At 44.7% G+C, this 23,300-nt stretch overlaps 1 protein-coding gene across 1 annotated transcript in view; it reads left to right on the top strand.

The window, feature by feature from the left end:
* CCDC6 (coiled-coil domain containing 6) overlaps positions 1 to 23,300 on the top strand; it is a 143,706-nt gene that overhangs the window by 44,568 nt on the left and 75,838 nt on the right. Inside the window, exon 2 of the mRNA XM_002718475.5 lies at positions 8,205 to 8,354. Coding sequence (XP_002718521.2) covers positions 8,205 to 8,354 — 150 coding nt within the window. The remainder of the gene's footprint in view (positions 1 to 8,204; positions 8,355 to 23,300) is intronic.

Raw genomic sequence — 23,300 nt, 5'->3', positions numbered from 1 at the left:
GTGGAGCCTGAGGTGTCGCCCTTTCCTTAGTGTTCGTGTGCCATCTCCTCTGCTTTTAGGGGACCTTGAATACCTGGGCTAAGGTGCGTTCTTGGTGCTCTGACCCCTGCTGCTGCACATCACTCTGGATTGTCATTGCAGAGGCCAGGGGCGGGTCCAGGCTTCTCTGATACAGTCTCAGGTAGGCTGGAGCGTTCCTCCCCCTTTCCTCTGCTGGCAGCCGTGCCGTGCTGTGAATCTGATGTGTGTCTTGGGCAGCAGAGTTTTAAGCGTTAGCCAGGGAGCAGTGATAGGAAGATTTCACCCACAGACTTTGTGCTGCTGCCTTTTCTCTGAAATGGAGGTTCTTGGCCTGGGCCCTGGGGATTGGAGTGTCCGTGTCTTCCGAGTGGCCTAATGAAGCTTTTAAGGAAAGAGTTCACATATTACAATACTCACCCTTTTATTTCCTTTTTTTTTAATTTTTAAGCTTTATTTATTTATTTATGTATTTGAAATGCAAAGTTAGAGAGGCAGAGGCAGAGAGAGAAAAAGGGAGGGAGGAGGGGAGAGAGAGAGAGAGAGATAGGGAGAGAGATTGATCTACCATCTGCTGGTTCATTCCCCCAAATGGCTGCAGCAGCCCGGGCTTGGCCGTGCTGAAGCCAGGAACCAAGCACCTCATCTAGGCCTCCTGCATGGGTGGCAGGGGCCCAAGGCACTTGGGCCGTCTTTCACTGCTTTCCCAAGTGCATTAGCATGGAGCTGGATTAGAAGTGGAACAGTGGGGACTAGAACCAATGCCTAACTGGGATGCCTGCATTGCAGGCAGCACTTAGCCCGCTATGCCACGCCGGCCCCATCTTTTTAACCTTCTTAAATCAAAATTTTCCTTTGCTAGCTTAGAAATTCTGTTTTGTTCTTTCTAGTTAGCCTTGAAATTTACAATGTGCATTCAACTGAAGTTAATATATTTGCTATTAGCAGAAAGACCCTAAAAGGAATCTCTCATTGTGCTTTGACTTCTGCTACTGTTGTTCAGTGGCTGAGTCCTAACCTCACTAGTTAGATGTTATCTTTGGTGAGTTTGCTCACTTTTTGTTCTTTATTTGTTACTCTTTTTGTTACTTTATTTGCTCCTCCTTCTTTTGTGTATTGCAGACTTTTCTGGGCTAAGCCCATCCTTTTGGATACTTCTTGGTATAGGTCTGTTAGTGGTAAACTCTTAATCTTGGTTTGTATTGGAAGATGGTTTTTCTTGGTATCCTGCATTCTACGCTCTTCTTTCCCTGTTGATGTTGAGAAGTGGTTGCCAGTGTTAGCTGCCTTGTGGATCATCTGTCATTTTTACTTTTGAGATTTTTGTCTTCACGCTGTGCGGTTGATTAGCATGTGCAAGTGTGGACTTTCCCCCACTTAGAGTATTTTGTGATTCCTGCATGTATAGATTTGTACCTCTTTAGTTCTTGGAAATTCTCAGCCAGCATGCTAGCATCTTCAAATACCCTCCCCCTCTTTTTCCTCTTTCCTGTCTTTACTTAGATATGTATTGAATCTTTTCATTTTCCTTGCTGTGTCCTTTCATAGTCTTTCACATTTTCTCTCTTCTTGTTTCTTTGTGCCACACTCTAGACTATGTCTTGAGTTTGTCTTTCAATTCTTTATTATTGCGTTGTGTCAAGTTTGCTAATGAAATATAAAAATCTGAGATGAACTTAAACATTTATTTCAAGAAGTTCTATTCTCTTTTTTCAAACTTGCCTGATCTTTTTTGTTAGTTGCTTGCTGCTCAATTTCCCATTTTAGCTTTTCTAGTGCTTTATTTAAAGTTACAGTTTATGAGAATTTGGAAATCTGAAGCTTTGTGGGTTGTGAGAATAGGGTAGTTAGGGCATATGTATGGGGACGCTAAATAGATTGCTTTTGCTCCTGTAGATGAATGGTTGTGTCCTCAATGTGTGGTTTTTGTTTGGAAGCCTGGCATGGGGTTCTGCCTTCCATGTATGCATTCTCCTGTTTAGCTTTTCATTTAGCCACTTATTTCTGGACACATTTCATAACAGTACATGTAAGTAATAGTTCTGCCATATTCCCATAGGTGGATGATAATTCTGCTAATTTCCACTTGTAGTTGAATGAAAGGAAGCTCCTCTAGAAGCCCTCACTGTTTTCTTGTCGATCAATCCAGGTTCTCTCCCCAATGCTCTTTGAATCTGTTGCGTGCTGACTCACGCAAGGCACTGTGAGCAGCTCCTTGGGAATTATTCTGGTTTGTTAGGAGGCCCAACCACTCTGTACATCAGGCTGTTGAACGTCAGTCCGGTACATGTTTGAACCTCCCCCAAAGTGTGGACTGTGAACCACTGCTCGTTGGTCACTGGCTCATGAGGAAGTCAACTCCTAAATCCAGGGCAAACCTTAGCAGCCTTTCTAGTAATCTCTCGCTGCTTTGTATTTTAAAGGAAATCACCGGTGTGCTTACCTTACACTAGGCATGGACTAGTTTGGGAGTTGTGGAATTGCGTGGCAGGGCCTGTGTGTGGAGCTGTGATCTATCCATGTGCACCAGGACATTCACGGGATGTGTGTCCATCGTGTGTAGGTTGATGGGGTGGGAACTGACTGGCCTTTCTCTTAAGGCTGGTTTGAGAGGCACAGCTTGATAAAGCCTGGTAACCTTTAGAGTCCTATTTAACCTCGAGACCTGTGAGTTCTTGTCTAGAGAGTCAGCCTTGAGCACTATTTTCCCTTTTGCCTTGTGGTCCTGTGATAGTGGCCAGGTCATGGCATCAGAAGCAGAGTAGCACACTTGCCCGGGCTTACAGTGATTCTACCCTGATCCCTCTGTCTGTCAATAACTTGCTGGCTGTACTGGCATCAGTAAATGACACTAGTTCTTCACTTGATCCACTGCCACTTGGCTTTACTGTTAGCTGGTCTGCAGTACTGGCGGAGCCCCAAATGGAGAACTGTGAGTCCCAGGCACTTAATTGAAACCGTTTCTTTGATTCTTACAAACAAGAGAAGAGTGAAGGTACAGAGAGTCAAGTGTGACCGCTGCCCTGTGTCAGCTGTAACCCGCCCCCTGGCTCCTGTCCTGGTACTTAGATGTTAAACAGATTTCTGCAGGACAGCAATCTGTGTTGGTAAAGCCCTCAGTGTGACCCAGATTTGAGCTGTCCTACAGGAGCCATCAGGACTTTTTGAGTTCTGTGAAACAATCAAGATGTGCAGCGAGGCAGCTACAAATGACAGCTTAGAAAGACCAGGGTTTTGCTCAGTTGCCTGGCTGTTTGATAGGCATTTCCTGCTATCCTAACTACATGGTTCTAGATGCTTTATCAGATTGAGAACTTAATATATTAAAATTCAGGTCAAAACTGACTGCACACAACAAAATAGTACATTTAAATAATTAGAATAACACAATTAAATACTTTTCCAAATTTGAGTAAAGTAGTAAATGAAACCTGCTGAATTCGTAAGCATCAAAGTTTCCGCACATCTTTTATGATTCGTTGATATTAAAACTAGCCGCATAATTTGTTCAGCCAGTGCACAGGTGTTATGTTGGTAGTCATTTGAACTTTTCTCCTGATTATTTCCTTTACCTACAGCTGCCATCAAATAGGTGTTTGCCTGTGACTCCTGGCTTTGCAAAACCGATCTTACTCTGGCGCTTGACAGATGATGAGTTACCTCATCCCACACAACGCTGGTTTTGGCACTTGGATTTTCTCATCAGCATGAGTGCTATTGTGTAGGGCATTTGAATTCTGTTTTCAATACTAAGCCTGGATCTCTGAAATGCCACTGTTAAAAGAACAAAGACACTAACCAATGACGTTGGAATCTCCTATCAGATTTGTTGCCCAGGTCATGGTAACAGTCGATCAGAACAAAATCTGTTTCCCTTATCTGCAGAAAATTATGCTCGTGTAGAATATGGTCAACTAAATGTGGCAACTCAGGAGAAAAATAATAACTTCCTTAAAAAATTATTTATTTGAAACACACACACACATTCCAGGTTTCCCATCTGCTAGTTCACTTCCTAAATGCTCTCACAACAGCCACGACTGGGCCAGCCTGACGCCAGGAGCCAGGAACTCCACCTGGGTCTCCCTCATGGGTGGCTGGGACCTACGTACTTGGGCCATCACCACTGCTCCCCAGGATGTGCGTTAGCAGGAAGCTGGATTTGAAGCAGAGCTGGGATTCAATTCCAGCTGCTCCAGAATGGGATGTAGGCTTTCCAAGTAGCAGCTTCGCCTCCACAGTAGTGTTTCCTAAGAATTTCTTTGCTGGCTGTTTTTTCTAGAGAGCTAGGTGAAATTCCCTAAAGGACTTGATCAACTCTAGTCTCTTGGCCCCTTGGGTTTTTATTTTTCTTTTCTTATGTTGGGGTCTTGGAAGGGTGGGGAATGAAGGCTGGGTAGGTACTTTGTAGTCCAGGGCTCATGATAGCAGACATGTGTGTTCTCTTTCCACCAGTTTATAGTTTTTGTCTGCCTTTTCTTCATTTGAGAGTTTACAGAAAGTAAAGGCAAACCTTGATTCCTTTATTTGGCTTTGGAAACTGAGTTGTGATGTTGAATTTGGAAGTGTTGTGCTGTGCTGAAGTGGTCATGCATTTTGGGTGTGGGGAAGTCTGCTGCTGAAACCTGGTGGTAAGATTTCATCAGGTGGCCTGCTTTATCTCCCCTCTGTCCACCTGTTGTCCCACTGAACCCTCAGGTTTTGCAAATGGTGCCTGGGATTGTTTTTTTGCTCTTGAGCCACTGTCTACCTGGCTCTTTCCTGGCCTTTTTTTTTTTTTTTTTGGAGAATTAATTGAAGAGGTAAATAGATTAAATAGGCTTATGTAAAACCACCTGTCTTTGGGTTAGGGGAAGAAATAAGCCAGAACTAAGACTCCAGTTGAGATGATACTGCACAGTGTGGGCAGAGCCGCAGGGAGAAGTCTCGTGGACAGGCAGGCTTGTCTTTGATGTGATGTTCATTCTCTGACAAAACGGGTTTACCCGCGTTGTCAGTCCACCTGATTTTTCAAAAAATTTCTCTGAGGCTGTGCTGGATACACATCTCTTCTTTGGTTCTTGTTTCTGTATGTTGATTTCTAAGGTGATCTCTGCCATTTGGCAAAAGAGGGGGCTGAGCTTTGCCGTTGGAGGAATCGGGTTCTGCGTTTCCTCTGGGTATTCAGATGCTGTGGGAGACAGAATAACAGCCCCCAACTGGAACCAAGACGTGCAAGCAGCTCAGCTAGGGGCAGCCTTTGATAAAGCGTGTGTTAGGCCAACGTTAGCCTCATATTAAGTCAGATAGACTTGAATAGGCTTTGACAGAAAAGCTTCCCATGTTAATTTTGGGGTCCTGGGAGTGGCTCTGTCTGTTAATGACTTAGCCTAGAATTAATGGGCTGTTCTAAAATGGCTCATGGTTTTGTTTGCCAGAACCTCAGGCTTCCAAGACCCGTGATGTATTACTTGTTGGAAGGTGAAGGTACTTTTAGAGCAGGCCTGGCCCTCTGCGTGTGCCTCCCTCCAGCCTTTCACAGCTGCCTGACTCGCCCTGGGAGGAGCTGCAGGGCTCTGTGAAACACAGACCCTGCTCATTCTCAGAGTCCTCTTTGTAGAACTCAGTGCATAACTCATACACTGTAGCAGTCAGCCTTTTAAAGTATTCGTTTTATGGTCTTCAGCATATTTAGGAAGTTATGCACGTTATTAGCACCCACTCCAGAACATTTTCACCAGCCCCGAAAGGAACTCTGTCCCCGTGAGCAGTGATCGCGAAGTTCCCTGGACAACTGCTAATCATTTTCCATCTGAAGCTCTTGCCTACGTTACTGTGAAATCTGTTTCTCTAGCTTAGTGGTTGGATGAAAGGGGGAGAGGGAGTTATACAAGTAAACTCTTGGTTTATTTTCAGCTTTTGTTAGAAACAGTTTGTTAGTAGTGGGAGCCTTGCATGAGAGCGAAGGTAGTCTACAGCATCTCTGATTCCAGACCCCTTTATTGCTTAGGACTGCATTTTATCAGTTCTCAAACATGTTAAATGTTCTTTCCACTTCTTACCTACTCTTGCCTTTTAAAACGAAAGAAAAGAGGGCAGGAATTGGGCCTAGAGGTTATGACACATTCAGCCTGGGTTTGATTCCAGCTCCAGTTCCTGGCAGGGCATACTCTGAAAGGCATTGGTGATGGCTCAAGTAATTGGGTTCTTGTCTCCCACATGGGTGGCCTGGATTGAGTTCCCAGTTCCTGGCTGTAGCCCAGCCTAGACCTGGCCATTGTGAGCTTTTGGAGATTGAGCCAGTGGATGAGAGATCTGTTTATCAGTCTCTGTCTTTCTACCTCCCAGATAGGTTACATATATATATTAGAAAATGTTATATATATTAGAAAATGTTAAATGTGTGATATTGTGCAAATAATTGAGTCTGATCAGATAATGAATTTATGGCAAATACCCTTTGGAGTTAGTTAATTCCAGAACCACTAGCAAAAGCATTTCACTTCCTCTTGACTTTTCTGTTTTGTAAGTCCTGGAATAATCAGAATGAATTATATATGTCAAAACCAGAAAAATAGATAGGTTGAATGGATCAAGGACTTAGATATGTGTGTCTAATATGTCTGAAGTAAATTCTTGGTTTTCCTGCCTCTTGGACTAGTAGCAGATCCTGAAGACAAGTGGTGATTGATTGTAAAGGCCAGTGGAGGTACCAGGCCTCAGCAGTTTGCCTTGGAAAAGCTAACAAAATCAGAGCTGTGTGAGGGCACCCGTGGGCAGCCAGGGCCTGCCCGCTGCGAACCCTTGGCTGCCGCAGGAGCTTATTAGCTGAGGCGCGTGCTCTCACTGCTCATCTCTGCCAGACTTTCCTTGAGTGACTTCCTAGGGAACCCAAGTGCTGGACCCTCTCTCAACGCCTCTTCCTCTTCTGTGGCCCCGCGTTTCAGTCTGAGCTCTGTGGATGGCTCTCACTCGTAGAATCGGCTTGGTGAGCAGGTTCCCCGGGCGGATGTACTTCACCTGGGGCCCCTGTGGTGGAGAGCAGGGAGTGTGGACGCACAGAGTCCATGGGTATTAGGTGGTGGGTGTTGGGGAAGCCAGTGAATAGGCACTGAAAGTTGAGTGGGGCGTGGTTGTTGGGTCTTTTACCTTACAAGGTGCGCTGCTTTCTCCTGCCCATCTGGCTCCATTGCATTCTTCTAAATGATAGATGCTGCAGGCCCGGAATGCATAGAGCTGTCCCTGCTTCCACTTGGCGGAGCCAACAAGGGTGCATTATTAGGGATGAGCACATCAAAATATTGTGGATTAAAAAAATGCCTTGCATGGAGTTGAGTCCTTTGAAACAAGGGCATTCTTGTGGAAAAGGTGAATTTCCTTCAGGGATAGTTAGGTTTTCTGTGCAGACTATGAAGACATTTTGCGAGAGGTAAGAGAAGAATCTATAGATTGTTCTATAGAAGATTATCTATCAGTTGGATTAGACCTAATCCCTTTTCTTCTGTGTTTAAAAAAAAAAATCAGCTTTTGCCTTGCCTGGAAATAAAGAGAAAAATGAAATCCCTCTTACCTACCCTCACCCTTCATCCACTGGATCCTCACTGTCTTGTAAGGACTCCTGTAGGCAGGCATCTGCTTCCTTCTAGGAACGTGTGGGTGTGTCCGTGTGTAACTGTATTGCTTTTTAATGGCGTATCCAATCCCTAAAGAGGTGCGTGATTTTACTTTTAGTTGATTCGATTTTCTCTGTTCCAGTTAAAAAAAAAAAAAAAAGAAGAAAGAAAAAAGCCCAGGTATCTTCCTGATAAACTTTGCAGTGTAATGACATGTGGGGAGTTGCCATGAATTACTGTGCACGTGACCTTGTGTGCTACATGAAGAGCTTTCTGTATTCTGGTTATTGTTCTGGGGTTGCTTCTTACAGACTGCAGTATGCTCTTTGTTAATTTCTGTGAAATGACATTTTATGAGGAAGGAGCAGGCATGGTACAGGGAGGTCCTTTGGGGTAATAAGATAGGCTTTTGTGGCCACTGCTATGTTCTTTTATGTGCTTCTTCGGTGTGTTGGTTCACAGTTAAAAATAGAGCTCTAATTAAAATGGGCACCCTTGCTAGAAATAAGAACTATATTTCAATTAGTAAATTTCCTGTTTCCTTACCATGTGTTTTTGTTTTGTTCCCTTTTATTTATTTATTTTTTATAACAGCAAGCAAGGGCTGAGCAGGAAGAAGAATTCATCAGTAACACTTTATTCAAGAAAATTCAGGCTTTGCAGAAGGAGAAAGAAACCCTGGCTGTAAATTACGAGAAGGAAGAAGAGTTCCTCACTAATGAGCTCTCCAGAAAATTGATGCAGGTAAATTATCTTTTCTACCCTCTCATCTTCCTTGCCTGTTTTCCTCTCTAGGAAAAAAAAAAAAGAAAATGGACTCTGATCGAGCACTTAGCTTGAAGCATTTGCTGATGAGGTTGTAGCTGGGAATCTTTGGAGATTAAAATGCTAGGTAGTGTTGGCAGCGTTGTGATCCTCAGGACTGTGGTTCTGTAGCTCATCTGCTAGGTAAGGTGAGAGCCTGTACCCAAAGCTTTTCAAAAAATTGCTGGTGGGGCCAGCATTGTGGCACAGTGGGTTAAGCTACTTCCTGCAATGCCGGTATCTCCCATGAGCACCAGTTTTGAGTCCTGGCTGCTCCACTTCTTAACCAGCTCCCTGCTGATGCACCTAGGAAAGCAAGAGCAGATGGCCCAAGGACTTTGGCCCCTGCAGCCGTGTGGAAAACCCAGACTGAGTTCCAGGCTCCTGACTTGGGTATAGCCCAATCCTGGCTTTTGTGGCCATTTGGGGAATGAACCAGTAGATGCAAAATCCCTCCCTCTATATCTCTCCCGCTCTCTCTGTAACTCTGCCTTTCAAATGAAAAAATAAATCTTAAAAAAAAAAAAAATGCTGACAGGGGACAGTGTTGTGGTGTAGCAGGTAAAGCCTCTGCCTACCATGCTGGCATCCCATGTGGCTGCTGGTTGGAGACCTGGCTGCTCCAATTCCGATCCAGCTCCCTGCTAATGTACCTAGGAAGGCAGCAGAAAATAGCTCAAGTGCTTGGGCACCTGCACTCACATGGGAGACCAGGAAGAAGCTCCTGGCTACAGACTAGCCATTGTGGCCATTTAGGGAGTGAACCAGTGGATGGAAGATCTCCTTCCCTCCCTCCCTCTCTCCCTCTCCCTCCCTCTCTCCCTCTCTCTCTCTCTCTCTCTCTCTCTCTCTCTCTCTCTCTCTGTCTCTCTCCCACCCTCCCTTCCACCTTGTAAACTCTATGACTTTCAAATAAATAAATAGGGGGCTCAGTGGGTTTTAATAAGGTTATAATATGGTATTCAAGGCCTTTGAAAAATTCTGTAGATTATTTTCTGACCTCCGCACATATATGAACCTATAAGAAATTACCTGCAGGCTTGGTGTATAAACTTTAGAAACTTAAAACTGCAGGATCCAGCTTTCTCTCCCTCTATCTTTCTCAAATTCTCATTTTCTACCTAATTACTAAATAAAGATATTCTAATTGTCTTCTATTAAATCTGATTGATGTGGTAGCTAGTGAAGTGTAAAGAATAGAGAAACCCAAGCATTTCTGTCTTGCAGAGATTTACTGAACTGAAACTCTGTTGATTCTTTTGCATCGTGATTTAGAGATAAAAGGAGGAAGGAGGTTAGTTCGACCTGTGACTACATCTCGCCATGGCAGTGTTAGATGACTTACTCTGTGTGGTGCTTCTAGAACTATATTTAGGGATGCAATTATAGGTTGTTTTTCCTGAGTTTAGTACATGATCAGGTGCCCTAATTTTTTTTTTTCCATTTTTTTAAATTTGAAAGCTAGAGAGAGAGAGCTGCCATCTGCTGATAGACTCCCAAATGCCTACAACAGATGGAGCTGGACAAGGCCAAAGCCAGGAGCCAGGAATTCAATCCAGGTCTCCCACATGGGTACAGGGACCCAATTCCTTGAACCGTCACTTCTATAATCGATATCTGAGCTGGGTCTCAAACCCAGGCATTCTGATGTGGAATGTGTGTGTCTTAGCCAGAGTCCTGACCTGTAGGCCAGTTATCCTTATGAGCCTTATGAGCCCTAGTTTATAAGACTACAAGCAACATTTATTTTTCTTTCCCTTTTCCTTTTTTATTTTTAAGATTTACCTATTTACTTGAACGAGTTACAGAGAGAAAGGGAGAGACAGAGAGAAAGAAAGATACTCCGTCCATTGGTCCACTCCCCAGATGGCCTGGGCTGGGCCACACCGAAGCCAGGAGCCTCATCCAAGTCTCCCATGTAGGCGGCAGGGGCCCAAAGGGTCATCCTCTGCTGCTTTCCCCAGGCCATTAGCAGAGAGCTGGATTGGAACTGGAGCAGCCAGGACATGAAACAGTGCCCACATGAGATGCTGGCATCACAGGGAGCAGCTTTACCCGCTTTGCCACAGCACTATTCCTAAGAAACATTTCTGTTTTTAAGTTAACATTGTTAATGTTTGAGATCTGTGGCCCATGTATAGTATAAAAGGGTCAGAATCTAGCCAGATCATGTTCCTTTTCTCTCTGAAGTTTCATTTCCAGTGAGAGAGATTGTGCACTCTATGCTTGGGCTCCCATTCACTTCCCATAACCCTCTGCTCTTCTGAGACTTTGGTGTCCCTTAAGATGATTAGAAATAGAAGAGTCCTGTGCACAGAAAGGGAAGTTAGTTACAGTAATAAAAACACTTGCCATAGAAAGACTTGAACTTAAAGTTTAAGCTGTGGGCACCCTATAAAAAATGCTGTAAACTAGGGAAATACAGTGACTTATTGTTGTCATACTTTTTACAGCTTAAAAAAAAAACTCTGCTTGATCAGAAGGAAAAAATGTGTATAATAAAACCTTAGGAAAATCTTTTTGTGAAGAGATTTGAGTAGTGTCTAAACTGTGTTTGACAAACAGTTTTTGCCAAAAGTGGTATATAATATGTGGCCCTGGTCTTGGCACAGCCCTCTCTTACATGTGCCCTCAGGAAAAATGGTGTAGTGTGGAGATTGTGTGAAGACACTGGGGAGCCCTAGGTGGCTTGATGGTGATCCACTGTGCAGAATCTAGGCGAATGTCTCTGCATGCCCTTGGCACAGTCTCACATGCACCCCAGCTTCGTTTTTAAGCTTGTAACCATTTCTGAGCATGCAATTCAGTACCATTTAAGTGTATTCACATTGTTGGATAACCATCACCCCCATCCATCTCCAGAACTTTCCCAAACTGAAACCCTGTAACCATGTTGACAGCAATGCCTCATTCGCTTCCTCTGGCTCTTGGGCAGGAGGTAGGTACTCTGAGGTTGAGATCCTTGACAACTTCTCAGGCTGTATCTGTTCTGCAGCATGGCAGGTGACCTGTTGCTTCACACACCAGGTGCCGTGGCATGCTCACTTTGTAATTAGCGTGCACAAGCCCGCCCTCTGTTGGTCGCGGCGCAGGTGATCTCACGTCTGCCCTGTGAAGTCCTGTCTGCTCATTCCCCAGACTCCCGGTACATATTTCCCTAATGGTTTCAATGAGTCCTTTGCTGAATACCCACATTTTCTGCCACCCAGCTTGGAAGTACTGCTCTCCATCCGGAAGATTTTTAGAGTAATTGATACCAGTAGACTTTTCCAGAGGTGTAATTACTTTAGTATGGCTTTCCAGGATGTTTGCTTCTGGATAGGACCTTACTATGAAAAGCCTGCTAAGAGAAACCAATTCTGCAAGTGTCACCAAAGGACAAATGGGTGAATTGACCTGTTGACCAGGGACTGTGAGTGTTTTTCACCCAAAGGCCACAGAGAGGCTATTTATAGGACAGATTTGTTTCATCATCCTGCTTTAGCTGTTATCTCTGATAGTGTTTGCTCGGTGCTTTTATGTGCATTTCAAAGGGATTCTTTGATCCTGAAAACAAAACGGGAATATTGCTGTAGAGGAGCCTTCTGTCTTCCTGGCTGGCATGGCCAAACTGGTATCCAATAATACCTTTGAAAATGGAGTCTAGTTTACTTAGGTATGGAGAAGTCATCCACGAACCTTATAGGAAGATCAGGTTTGGGAGGTAGACACTTCCAGTCAGTTAACCTGCACCCCAACAAACAAAACCAAACACAGAAGAGAGCCTGTACTTTTCTCTCTTGCTTTTGTGGCGACCCAATAGACAAACAGGAAATTACATCTTCATTTTGTGAAAACACTTGTCTGAAAATCTATGTCTCTCTGGATCCAGACCCTGTGATTGACTAATTCAGTGGTGAGAAATTGTCTTAAAAAGAGTCCTCTATTACTTTTGGAAAGTCCAGCAGAAGCTCCAGAGTGCCTTGAAAAGAAGTTGCAGTTTAGTCATTGTTTGTCATTTAAATTTACAAGAAATGCTTTGTAACCAAACACATCATCAGAAATTAATATATCACATGTACAGTCAAAAGCTGACCAAATGTTAGTATCATGTATGCTTGAGTGCTGAGCTTACAGGTTATTTTTTTAAAAGATTTATTTTATTTATTTGAAAGATAAAGTTGCAGAGAGTCAGAGAGAGAGAGGTCTTCCTTCCACTGGTTCATTCCCCAGATGGCTGCAACAGCCAGAGCAGCGCTGATCCAAAGGCGGGAGCCATGAGCCTCTTCCGGGTCTCCCATGTGGGTGCAGGGGCCCAAGGACTTGGGCCGTCTTCTACTGCTTTCCCAGGCCATAGCAGAGAGCTGGATCAGAAGTGGAGCAGCCAGGACTAGAACCGGCGCCCATATGGGATGCCAGTACTGCCGGCCAGGGCTTTAACCCACTGTGCCACAGTGCCGGCCCCGAGCTTACAGGTTATTAAAGTTTTCTTAGTACCTCTTCTAATTTTCTAAAGGCAGTATTTGCATTCCCTTTGGAACTAGAAGATATTTCTTAAAAAAGGAAACTTTAAAGCGCTCATGCTTGTTTTGTCCTTAGCTTCGGACACGTCGTCTGCTCCTCTGAGCATGAGGGCTTTAAGTCCTGCTGTCCAGGTGCATCTTTGTCGTGGGCAGTGATGCACCGAATCCCCTTGCAGAGTCAGGTTCATAGACAGGTAATAGAAGATTCTGTACTGCCCATCTCATTAAGAGCCAGTATAATCGAGCTGCTTTAATGATTAGCTTAACTGTCTTGCTATTCTTTGTGTGGTTCACTGCTCTGGCCTTCTGTCATAAAGCAGTTAACCGCAGATCACTGATACCAAGTAGAAAGACATGTTGTTGCTGTGGTTGATGGTTTTTAAGCAGTTGTGAATTTTGCCACCTGCTTTTTTGCAAACTGGATGGATTAGGTTTACTGCCCACTGTTTGAGGAGCCTGCTCAACTTGTTGACTGTTCTCTTCTCAACGACCACTGAAGCCAAAGTTAATGAACACTTTACCTTTTTTTTTTTTTTTTGAATGCAAGAACAAAAGTGGGGTAAGAGGAGTGAAGGGTATTTCATATTTCTCAAGTTTTTCCATCTAATTCAACCTTAAAATAACAAGTAAGTGGGTAGTATTGCAATTCTGATTTACATTTGCAATAATGCCACTATAGTTGATGGTAATTTTTCTAATTTGTATTAAAATAGAACAGATTTCATAGGTGCATTTCTAAGATGATAACCATATTCCTCCCCCCACTTCCAAATTGTTATACCCATGTCCTCATAGGGAGACACATAATGACTGATGATCAGAAATAAGAAGGATCTTCACAAAGATCTCAGAAAACATGTATCAACAACATCGCATGAAATTTGAGACTGTAGGCACCAAAGTCACCTTATCTTTCAATTCCATTTACATGAGCTTTTTGAAGTACTCTCCTGGATCTCTTTGTAAGTGGCACGGCTACTTTTTGTTAATGACTTCATTCCTGAGGATAGAATGCCTCCTGAGGATAGAATGTCGTTTTCCTAGCATGAATAGAGAAGACGTATGGAGGAAAGGAAGGAAGGGTTGGGCAGAGCCTCTGCCACAGCTGCTGTGAACGAATCACTCTGTGGCTGAGCAGTTCCAAAGGGTGACATTCGGCAGCAGCCTTCTCCCATCTGCCTTGCAGGGGGTGAAACCAGGAGGAAGAACCGCCAAGTCCCCGTCTACCTGTTCTTCCTTGCAGAGGGAGGGCTGCTGGCTCCTCCCCTCAGTTCTTCTTTCAGGTCCATCTTGGAGGATCTGTTTTTTTTTTTTTTTTCCACTAGAGCTTACGCTTCCCTAAGCCCAGAACTGGGGTGTCTGAGCCGCATGGCGGGCCTGCAGGCCTCAGAAGTGAGTTTGGATTCCCACTTCCCTGTTTGCGAGCACATTCACCAAGAGGTGAGGCTGCTTCTCCCCCCAGGTTTCCCAAGTCACCAATTTGGAAAGGCGACGAGTGTGTGCAGGCAGCAAAATCACATGGCAGGGTGATGCACAGTGTGTGGAACTCGGCTTCGTTCATTTCGGGGGCACCGTGGTTCAGGCAGCCATGGCGCTAATTCACACAGCTACACACTTGTCATAAAGTTGGCTAGGTGTGTGGCCCTCCAGCTTTGTGGCTTTTCAGGCCTGTTTGTACTGATGGGGGAAAAAAAATGCTGTCCCATGGTAGCTTTCAGAACGGTTGGGACTGAATTCCTGTTTTCTTTCCAGATTATCTGCGCCTGATCTTCGTTTCTTTCTGTGGAGCAAGGGGCTTAGGCGCTGCCTTCACAGTGCACCTGCGGGAAGCTGCCCGGCTGTTTTCCTTCGTGTGGAACGCTGCAGCCCCCAGTGCACCCTGGGGTAGCCCGAGCTCTCCTGCTAGCAGCAGGCCCGACACCACTCAGCACAGCCTAGTTTGTGTCTGATTAGAAAATAGAATCAACTTGAAGTGGTTCTTCAGGCTTAAGAAACTGCCTAGTTTCTTTTAAAGCACGTGTGGGCGTGTGAGTGTATGTGAGCTCGTGGACGGGTGCTAACATCATGGCTAGGTTTGATGTGCTAGCACAGATTCCAGAAGAGTGTAAAAGCAGCAGCTTACCATTGCTGAGTTCTTTGACATGTGAGAAAAAACATGTAGCAGGGGAAATAAAGGTAGAAGGAAAATAAAGAATGAGTAGGTGAAGCCAGGGTGAGAGGTCGCTTTGTTCAGCAGACCATGTGGGGCACATTGCTACTTCCGGTTGGAAAGATGGATCTTGTTCTCCTGGCTGTACTGCAGATGGACTTTGGCCATCACTAGAAGCACTTTTATTTATGTTTTCTTGAGCTAGAGCCCTCGTCCCCTGGTTCACTCCCCAAATGCTCACAAAGGCCAAGCCTGGGCTGGGGCCGAAGCTGGGATTTGGAAACTCAAACCAGGTATCCCGTGGGTGGCAGGTACCCGAGCTATTGAGTCTTCTCCACCGCCTCCCAGGGTCTGCATTAGCAGGAAGCTGGAGTTAGGAGCCGCATGGGACAGTGTCCTGATTAAGGACACCCCCCCCCCCCCCGCCCCGAAACACTTGTTAAGTATTTCAAAAGCTTCATAGTTAACAGTTGTTGGGCTGGTTTCCTTTTCATTTGAAACAATTTGAAATCTGCCCTTCCCCCCCAGTCATTAGCTTACAATACAGGTCTATCCTGCTGCTGTCTGTACCTTCCTTTTTACTCTTCGCTCATTACCGAGGTGAGAAGTGGGTAAGAAAGATGAGGACTTGCATTTATAATTTCTAGTGGTGTCTCAGCTCAGAATGCATTCCTTGGTGCCAGGGCACTGGGTTCCTCAGAAGAAATCCCAGGCTTTTACAGAATGGGTTTTCAGTGCAACAGGTAGACTTCAGAGGCTGAAGGACTTTCCTGAAGCATTTTTTTTTTTTTTTTTTTTTTTTTAAGATTTGTTAATTGATTTGAAAGGTAGAGAGTGCGATCGAGGTCTTTCATCCACTGGTTCACTCCGCAAATGGCCACAGTGGCTGAAGCCAGGAGCCTGGAACTCCATCCAGGCCTCCCACAAGTGTGGCAGGGGCCCAAGTACTTGGACCATCTTCGGCTGCTTTCCCCAGACACATTAGCAGGGCGTTGGATCAGAAGTGGAGCAGCCGGGACTTGAACTGCCCCACTTAAGGGATGCTAGTGTCACAGGCCGTGGCTTTACCCACTGTGCTATAGCACCAACCCCAGAGCATCTTTTTTTTTTTCTTAAAGATTTATTTATTTATTTGAAAGTTAGAGTTACACAGAGAGAAAGGTCTTCCATCTGTTGGTTCACTCCCCAGTTGGCTGCAGTGGCCAGAGCTGCGCCAATCCAAAGCCAGGAGCCAGGAGCTGCTTCTTGCACATGGGTGCAAGGGCCCAAGGACTTGGGCCATCTTCTACTGCTGTCCCAGGCCATAGCAGAGAGCTGGATCAGAAGTGGAGCAGCCGGGACTAGAACCGGTGCCCATATGGGATGCTGGCACTACAGGCGGCAGCCTTACCAGTTATGCCACAGTGCCGGCCCCCAAAATTTTTTAAATATTAAAGAATGTTTTTTAAATATTAAAGAATCAGTGACCAATAGCCTTCATAAAAAATGAATTCCAGATTCAGATGACTTAATGAGAGTTAGACCAAACATTTAAGGATGACATAAATCCCAGTATTTCATAAACAGTAAAAGGGAAGAAGAATGGGTATTTTAAAGATAACTAATGCTTGATGCTCAAAAAAGACAATACAGTACAATCACAATCATGAGCACATAGTCTGAATCAAAGAAAAGTCAAACCAGCAGTGTATTACAGCATAATATACTGTAGCATGTTGGGTTTATGTAAGGGACGAACACAAGGTTAGCTTAACAGTGGAAAAATGAGGAAGTGATAGGACACATCCACAGGATAAAAAGATGATGATCACATCAACAGATGAAGAAAAAGGATTTAAAATTCAATGTAATAAGTCATGATAAAATCTTAGTGAACCAAGAATAGAGTATTTTAAGCTTGATCAAGAGTATCTGCAGGCCGGCGCTGCGGCTCAATAGGCTAATCCTCTGCCTAGCGGCGCCGGCACACCGGGCTTTGGTCCCAGTCGGGGTGCTAGATTCTTTTCCGGTTGCCCCTCTTCCAGGCCAGCTCTCTGCTGTGGCCAGGGAGTGCAGTGGAGGATGGCCCAGGTGCTTGGGTCCTGCACCCGCATGGGAGACCAGGAGAAGCACCTGGCTCCTCCCTTTGAATCAGCGCAGTACACTGGCTGCAGCACGCAGGCCGTGGTGGCCATTGGAGGGTGAACCAATGGCAAAGGAAGACCTTTCTCTCTGTCTCTCTCTCACTGTCCACTCTGCCTGTAAAAAAAAAAAAAAAGAAAAGAAAAAAAGTATCTACAAAAGGCCTACTGAAACACTGTGTCTAATTAGGACAAGTTAGTAGTTTGCCCTTTAAAATCAAGAATAAGACAAGGATGCCTGCTACATCCACCTAGATTGATCCTTGTTCAGGATTTCTTGCCGTTATGCAGAGAGGCAAGAAAAAGGTGAAAGATAGAAGGATTGCAAGGAACTGAGAGTGTCAGCTATTTGTGGTTAAGTAGAAAATCTCAATCTGTAAATAATTGGAACTCAGAATTTTTCAGATAAAAATAATTGTGCATTTGTATAACAGCAGCCATTTAGTTAAACGTGAAAATATAATGATCTTATCTAAACCAAGAGGTATTATGTTCTGTAGGAAAATATAGAATACAGAATGATAGGGGGAAGTTGATAAATGCTGCTCCTTGAGCAAAACTTTGCAGAAGCAGCAGCAGCTAGTCAGGTGAATTTCTTAGAGAAGAATGTTGCAGCCAGAGAGGTCTTAGGCCTTAAGGTCGGGTTGTGCGTCTTATGTTGGGGACCAACGGAGAGGCCAGCATGGTTGCATTGAGGTTGTGGGGAGAGAGGAGGAAGTGATGAAATTGGGAGGTAATGGGTTTGGGGGTTTGCTAGCTGGTGTGCAGGTCATGTAGCACCTGGGGAACCATTCTTAGGACCTGGACTAGTGCTCTCCTTGGGAACGCCCATAGAATGTAGAGCAGAGTTAAACACAGTGACCACTGAATTCTGGGTGTATTTAGAAGAAATAGCCTATAGAATTTATGGATGAATTAAAAATGGGGTATAAAAAAATGAGAACCATGAAGATTCAGAGGTTTGGGTCTCAGTGTCTGGCAGAACAAAGTTGACACCATCTAAGGTGGGAAAGACAGCAATAGAGGAGGTTGCAATGAGAAGAGGAGAAAGTTCACATGAGATGTTTAGATTTGCAAATGGAGAAAACAGCTGGACAGAGGTTTTGACTCTAAATAGACAAGTCTGGGCTAGACATAAAAATCTGGGCGTGTTGTCATTCCCATGTCACTCTGGAAATTCTTCCGCCAGGAGGGTATACTTAGGGAAGAACAACAAAGCATAGGCTAAGAATGTAAAGACAAGGCAAGGCATATAACCAACACAGAGCTACAGATCAGGAACAAACAGAAGAAAAGACCAGGAAGAAAAATGGCAAAAGACTTGAGCAGAGTCTTCACAAAAGTGCGTGGCCAAATGACCAAACAAACAAGTGAGAAAGTACCCAGCCTCATTAGTATTCAGAAAAGGTGACTTAAACCACAGCAAGTACTGCTAATGAATTCTGCACTGCTGGTGGAGAACAGAAATTGTTAGAACTATTTGGGACGGAATTTGGCCTTACCTAATTAAGTTATTAACTCCTGGTCCTGGAGTTCCACTCCTGGTCCTGTACCCTGTTCCATGCGTGAGTGCACCAGATGTGTACAAGAATGGTCTTTGTGCTATTGATGATCATCAAAAACTAGTAATGCCCGAAATGCTTCCCAGTACAAGAGGATTGATTGTGCTTCACCCATCCAGTGGGATAGAGGCAGTACAAATACAAACCACGGTTAGACTCAGTAACGTGTGAATGACGTTCATCACAAGTTCATTTAGTGGAAGAAACTATTTTTAAAAAAATCTGCAAAACTAATGTTTAGAAATAAATGCATAGACAATAAAAAAATTATAGGAAATAAAAATATGCAGGGAAGTGAATACCATAAGAATCAGGATATTGGCCAGTGCCACGGCTCACTAGGCTAATCCTCTACCTGCAGCGCCGGCACACCGGGTTCTAGTCCCGGTTGGGGCGCCGGTTCTGTCCTGGTTGCTCCTCTTCCAGTCCAGCTCTCTGCTGTGGCCAGGGAGGGCAGTGGAGGATGGCCCAGGTGCTTGGGCCATGCACCTGCATGGGAGACCAGGAGGAAACACCTGGCTCCTGGCTTTGGATCGGTGCAGCGCGCTGGCCGTAGCGGCCATTTTGGGGGTGAACCAACGGAAGGAAGACCTTTCTCTCTCTCTCTCTCTCTCTCACTGTCTAACTCTGACTGTCAAAAAAAAAAAAAAAAAAGTCAGGATATTGATGACCTTTTGGGAATTTGAGTATGTTGTATGCTCAGCAAGAGACATCCAGGGCTTTGGAGGAGCTGGTGGTATTCCATTTCTCGATGGGGTGATGTCTCCTGAGAGGACTACAGGGTACAATACCTTTTGATGATACTCTGTACTCATTCTGCAGCATCTCTTAACACCTTCATCCTGGGTGTTATAACTTCTTCATCGAAACAGTCAGCTTCTTACCTGCTTGTTTTGCTCATTCTGTGGCTTTATCTAAGCCCAGCAGTCTGCCGGAAGTGAGGATGTTGCCATCCAAACAGTATTTGCATACATAAGGTTTCCCAGGTGCCCTCAGGAGAACCGAGTGAGAACTGGTCACTGCCCTTCATGGGGCTGTGGTCCTGGAAGCGTGAGTGTGTACCCAGTTGCTCAGGGGTGAGGACAAAGTCTTTGAAGCCCGAGACCTCCTTAGCTGTGAGACTTGAGACAGGTCGCTTAACCTGAGATGTGATTTCACTCTTTGCAAAATTCAGTCATGGTAGTATCTACTGCAGAGGTAAGGGGATTAAGCACTTCACTCTGTATAAAGTGCTTGAAGCAAAGTGAGTGCCCTGCGGTGTCCGCTGCTTTTTGAAGTACCAGGTGGAAGAAGGAGGAAAAATGTGGAGTAGACATTAAAATGCATGTGAACAGTGTGCTTGTCAGAGCTTCAGGGAGGAGGAGGGTGCATGATGCTGAGGGCATGTGGGAAGGCACACTGGAAGTCTGGGGAACCATCCCCCAGTTTCAGGAAGTTGCAGAGAGGGATCCCAACCCTCTGGGCACAGGCACAGGCTGAGCAGGGGTTTGGGGGCTGAATGAATACCCCTGTTTTCTGTTTAGAGTGATCTGGTGTGACTGGCAGGTTATGGTCTGTATGTCCCATTAACCGCTGTTGCTGCCAAACCCTTGTAGAGACCCACATGGTCTTTGTCCAGTGTCTGCAATTTGAAGACATTGATATTCACAAACCGTGGACTGCCGTCAGTGGGAATAGCGGGAGCAAACTTGGGATCTTGCATAGGGCCTGGATCTTGGAAGGACTTGAGTACGATGCCAGTGAGCTTAGACGCATCTGTTCATGCTGGGGACACAGTGGAGGGTTTTGAGCAGAACATTGTAGCACTGGGATGACCTCCCTTGGATCTGGGAAGTCCATTAGGAGGCTTTGGCAGTAACCCTGTGAAAAACAACCAAAGAACTCAAGCAGAGTGGGACCCTGAACCCACACAGAGGAGGCGATCTTTGACAGCTGTTGTGGAGGCTGACTTAATGTGATTTGATAACTGAGGCGATGAGAGGTGTTGAGGAAGAAGAACGGTGCCAGTAACAGAAGGGAGGAGGTGGGAAGAAGTGTGGGCCCAAGATGCACTTAGCAGAGATGTGCTGAGTTAGAGGTGGGAGTCTGCATTTCTGCACCGGCTGCTCGGTGGAACAGCTGAAGCGTTGATTCTTGAGAGACTCTCAGTGTTCCGAGAGATATTTTTGAACTTTATTTCAAGGCTCTTCGTAGTAGCCTGTTTTTGATAATCTAGCACCTTAGTGTTTTTGTTGTCCTTTGGTGGACTGACGTCTTGCGCAGGCTGCTGTAGTCCTTTGTAGCTGTCATTAAACCAAGGATGTTGGTTGCAGGATTGTGGATTGTACGCAGAGAACTATTAGTGTTGGCTAGTAAAGCAGAGGCAAGGGCACTGTGGCCTCCAGAGAGCTGCACCCTGTGAGTGACTGCAGACTTGCCTCGTGCAGCAAGGGCTGGATTGAGAGCAAACCCAGAACTGCAGACTGACACTGGGCATGGTTTGGGATCTGGCAAACCTGCCTCATTTTGGGTGGGAGGGCTGGCTTTGCAGGCAGCCTTCCTGGGTACCTGTGGTGGCTGTGGGAGGTGGTTCTCCCATGTGAGTGACTTCCGCTGCCTCCACCGGCTAGAGAGAATTTTGCTAAGACTAAGTCCTTCAGTACAGAGTTCTTGAATCACTTATAGAAGAGGCCTGGCTCACTGAAGTGGTTCCAGAAAGCCTCTGTAAGTTATGAGGACAACAATTATTGATAATTGAATGATGGTTAGGCTGGCCTGCTGGAGATCAAATTAATGCTACATCTGTGCTTATTCGCTGGGTTGAAAATTCACTTGGGGTTACCTATACCATCAGTGGACAAAATAAGAAAATGCTTAAATAGGGAATTTAAAATTGCACTTCTTTCTAATTATTATCTTTGCTTATGACTTTTCTATTTATACACTTGTCTTTTGGTATCCAACAAGGGATTGGTTCCAGGAACCCCTCTGGATACTAAAATCCTTGAATGCTCATGCCCTTGTATAAAATGGTGTAGTGTTTGCATGTAACCTACATACATGTCCTCTCATATACTTTGTCATCTCAAGATGACTTATACTTAATACAGTGTAAATGCCATGTTGTTATACTATGTTGTTTAGGGAATAATGACAAGGAAAAACACCTGTATATATTCAGTACAGACAGATCTTCCCCCCCAACTATTTTTGACCTGCAGTTGATTGAATCCATTCATACAGAACCACTGAGTATAGAGGGCTGACTGTAGTTACAGACATATTTTTAATTGACAGATACAATTGTGTACATTGTGTAACATGTTTTGAAGTATATATATATATTATATATAAGTTATTTTTAAAAATTCACAGCGAATGAAATTAATTAATTAATGTAATTAATAAATTAGCTTTTAAAGCCTAAGCATAGTTTTGTTTTGTTAAGATTGTATTTATTTATCTGAAAGGTAGAGTTACAGAGTGTGAGAGGGAGAGACAGAGAGAAAGGTCTTCCTTCCATTGGTTCACCCCCTAAATGGACACAACAGCTCGAGCAGTGCCGATCCGGAGCCAGAAGCCAGGAGCTTCTTCCACGTCTCCCACATGGGTGCAGAGGCCCGAGGATTTGGGCCATCTTCTGCTATCCCAGGCCATAGCAGAGAGCTGGATTGGAAGAGGAGCAGCCAGGACTAGAACTGGCGCCCATATGGGATGCCGGCACCACAGGTGGAGGATTAACCTACTGCACCACGGCGCCGGCCCCCTAAGCATAGTTTTTGTATAAGACACATTCTCCTTAAATCCTCATACATTGTGGAATGGCTGAATATAGCTAATTAAATATTTTTCAACAAAAACATTATCTTTTTCTTTGTTGAACCCCAAGGAACAGACTTATTTATATAACTCCAGTTACATTGAAAATGTGGCCTGCTGAGGAATCATGTGATAGAATGTGATTCTGATTCCATAGGATTTTTTGTTCTTTATTAGTGCTAAAAATGTATTTCACAAATAAGGGTTATAAAACTTCATCATTTTGAGGTTGACTTTCTAAAAGTGTACTTAGAGAAAATTGACCATATTAAAGATGGACATTAGGGTCCAAACTGGCATTTATTCTCCTGGTTTGTCTTAGGTTGGCCTACGCCAGGCTTCCATTTAGGGTTCGTGAACTTGTGGTGTCATAGAGTATGGCTTGGTTCAGGGTATTGGGTCCTGCCCTGTTGGGGCCGGGTTGCTTGGATTTCTGTGCTGTTTCTTTACCACATTTTATCAGTGTTCCTCAGGCAGACCATATGAGGCAGTCCATGCTGATGAATTCCTTGAGGTCCTGCCTTGCAATGTTCCCCTTCCTCATCTCAACTCCCATCTTGACTGACTGTCTGTCTGTCTGTCTCATTGGTTGTTTCTTTGTTCTAAGGGAGACCCGTGTTTTCTGCTTCTAGTTTGCTGTTCAGAAACTCCATGCCCTGCTTCTAAATTGCGTGTGACCTGAGAGATGGCAGAACAAAGCAGGCCACAGAGCTTGTTTCAGCTCTCTCTTTTAGGCCTGATGAAAACTGTGAATT

This window comes from Oryctolagus cuniculus, chromosome 15 (genome assembly GCF_964237555.1).
Source record: "Oryctolagus cuniculus chromosome 15, mOryCun1.1, whole genome shotgun sequence".
Taxonomy (NCBI): Eukaryota; Metazoa; Chordata; class Mammalia; order Lagomorpha; family Leporidae; genus Oryctolagus; species Oryctolagus cuniculus.
Note: the sequence above shows the minus strand (reverse complement) of the source record. Positions and strands in the feature narration are given on the sequence as shown.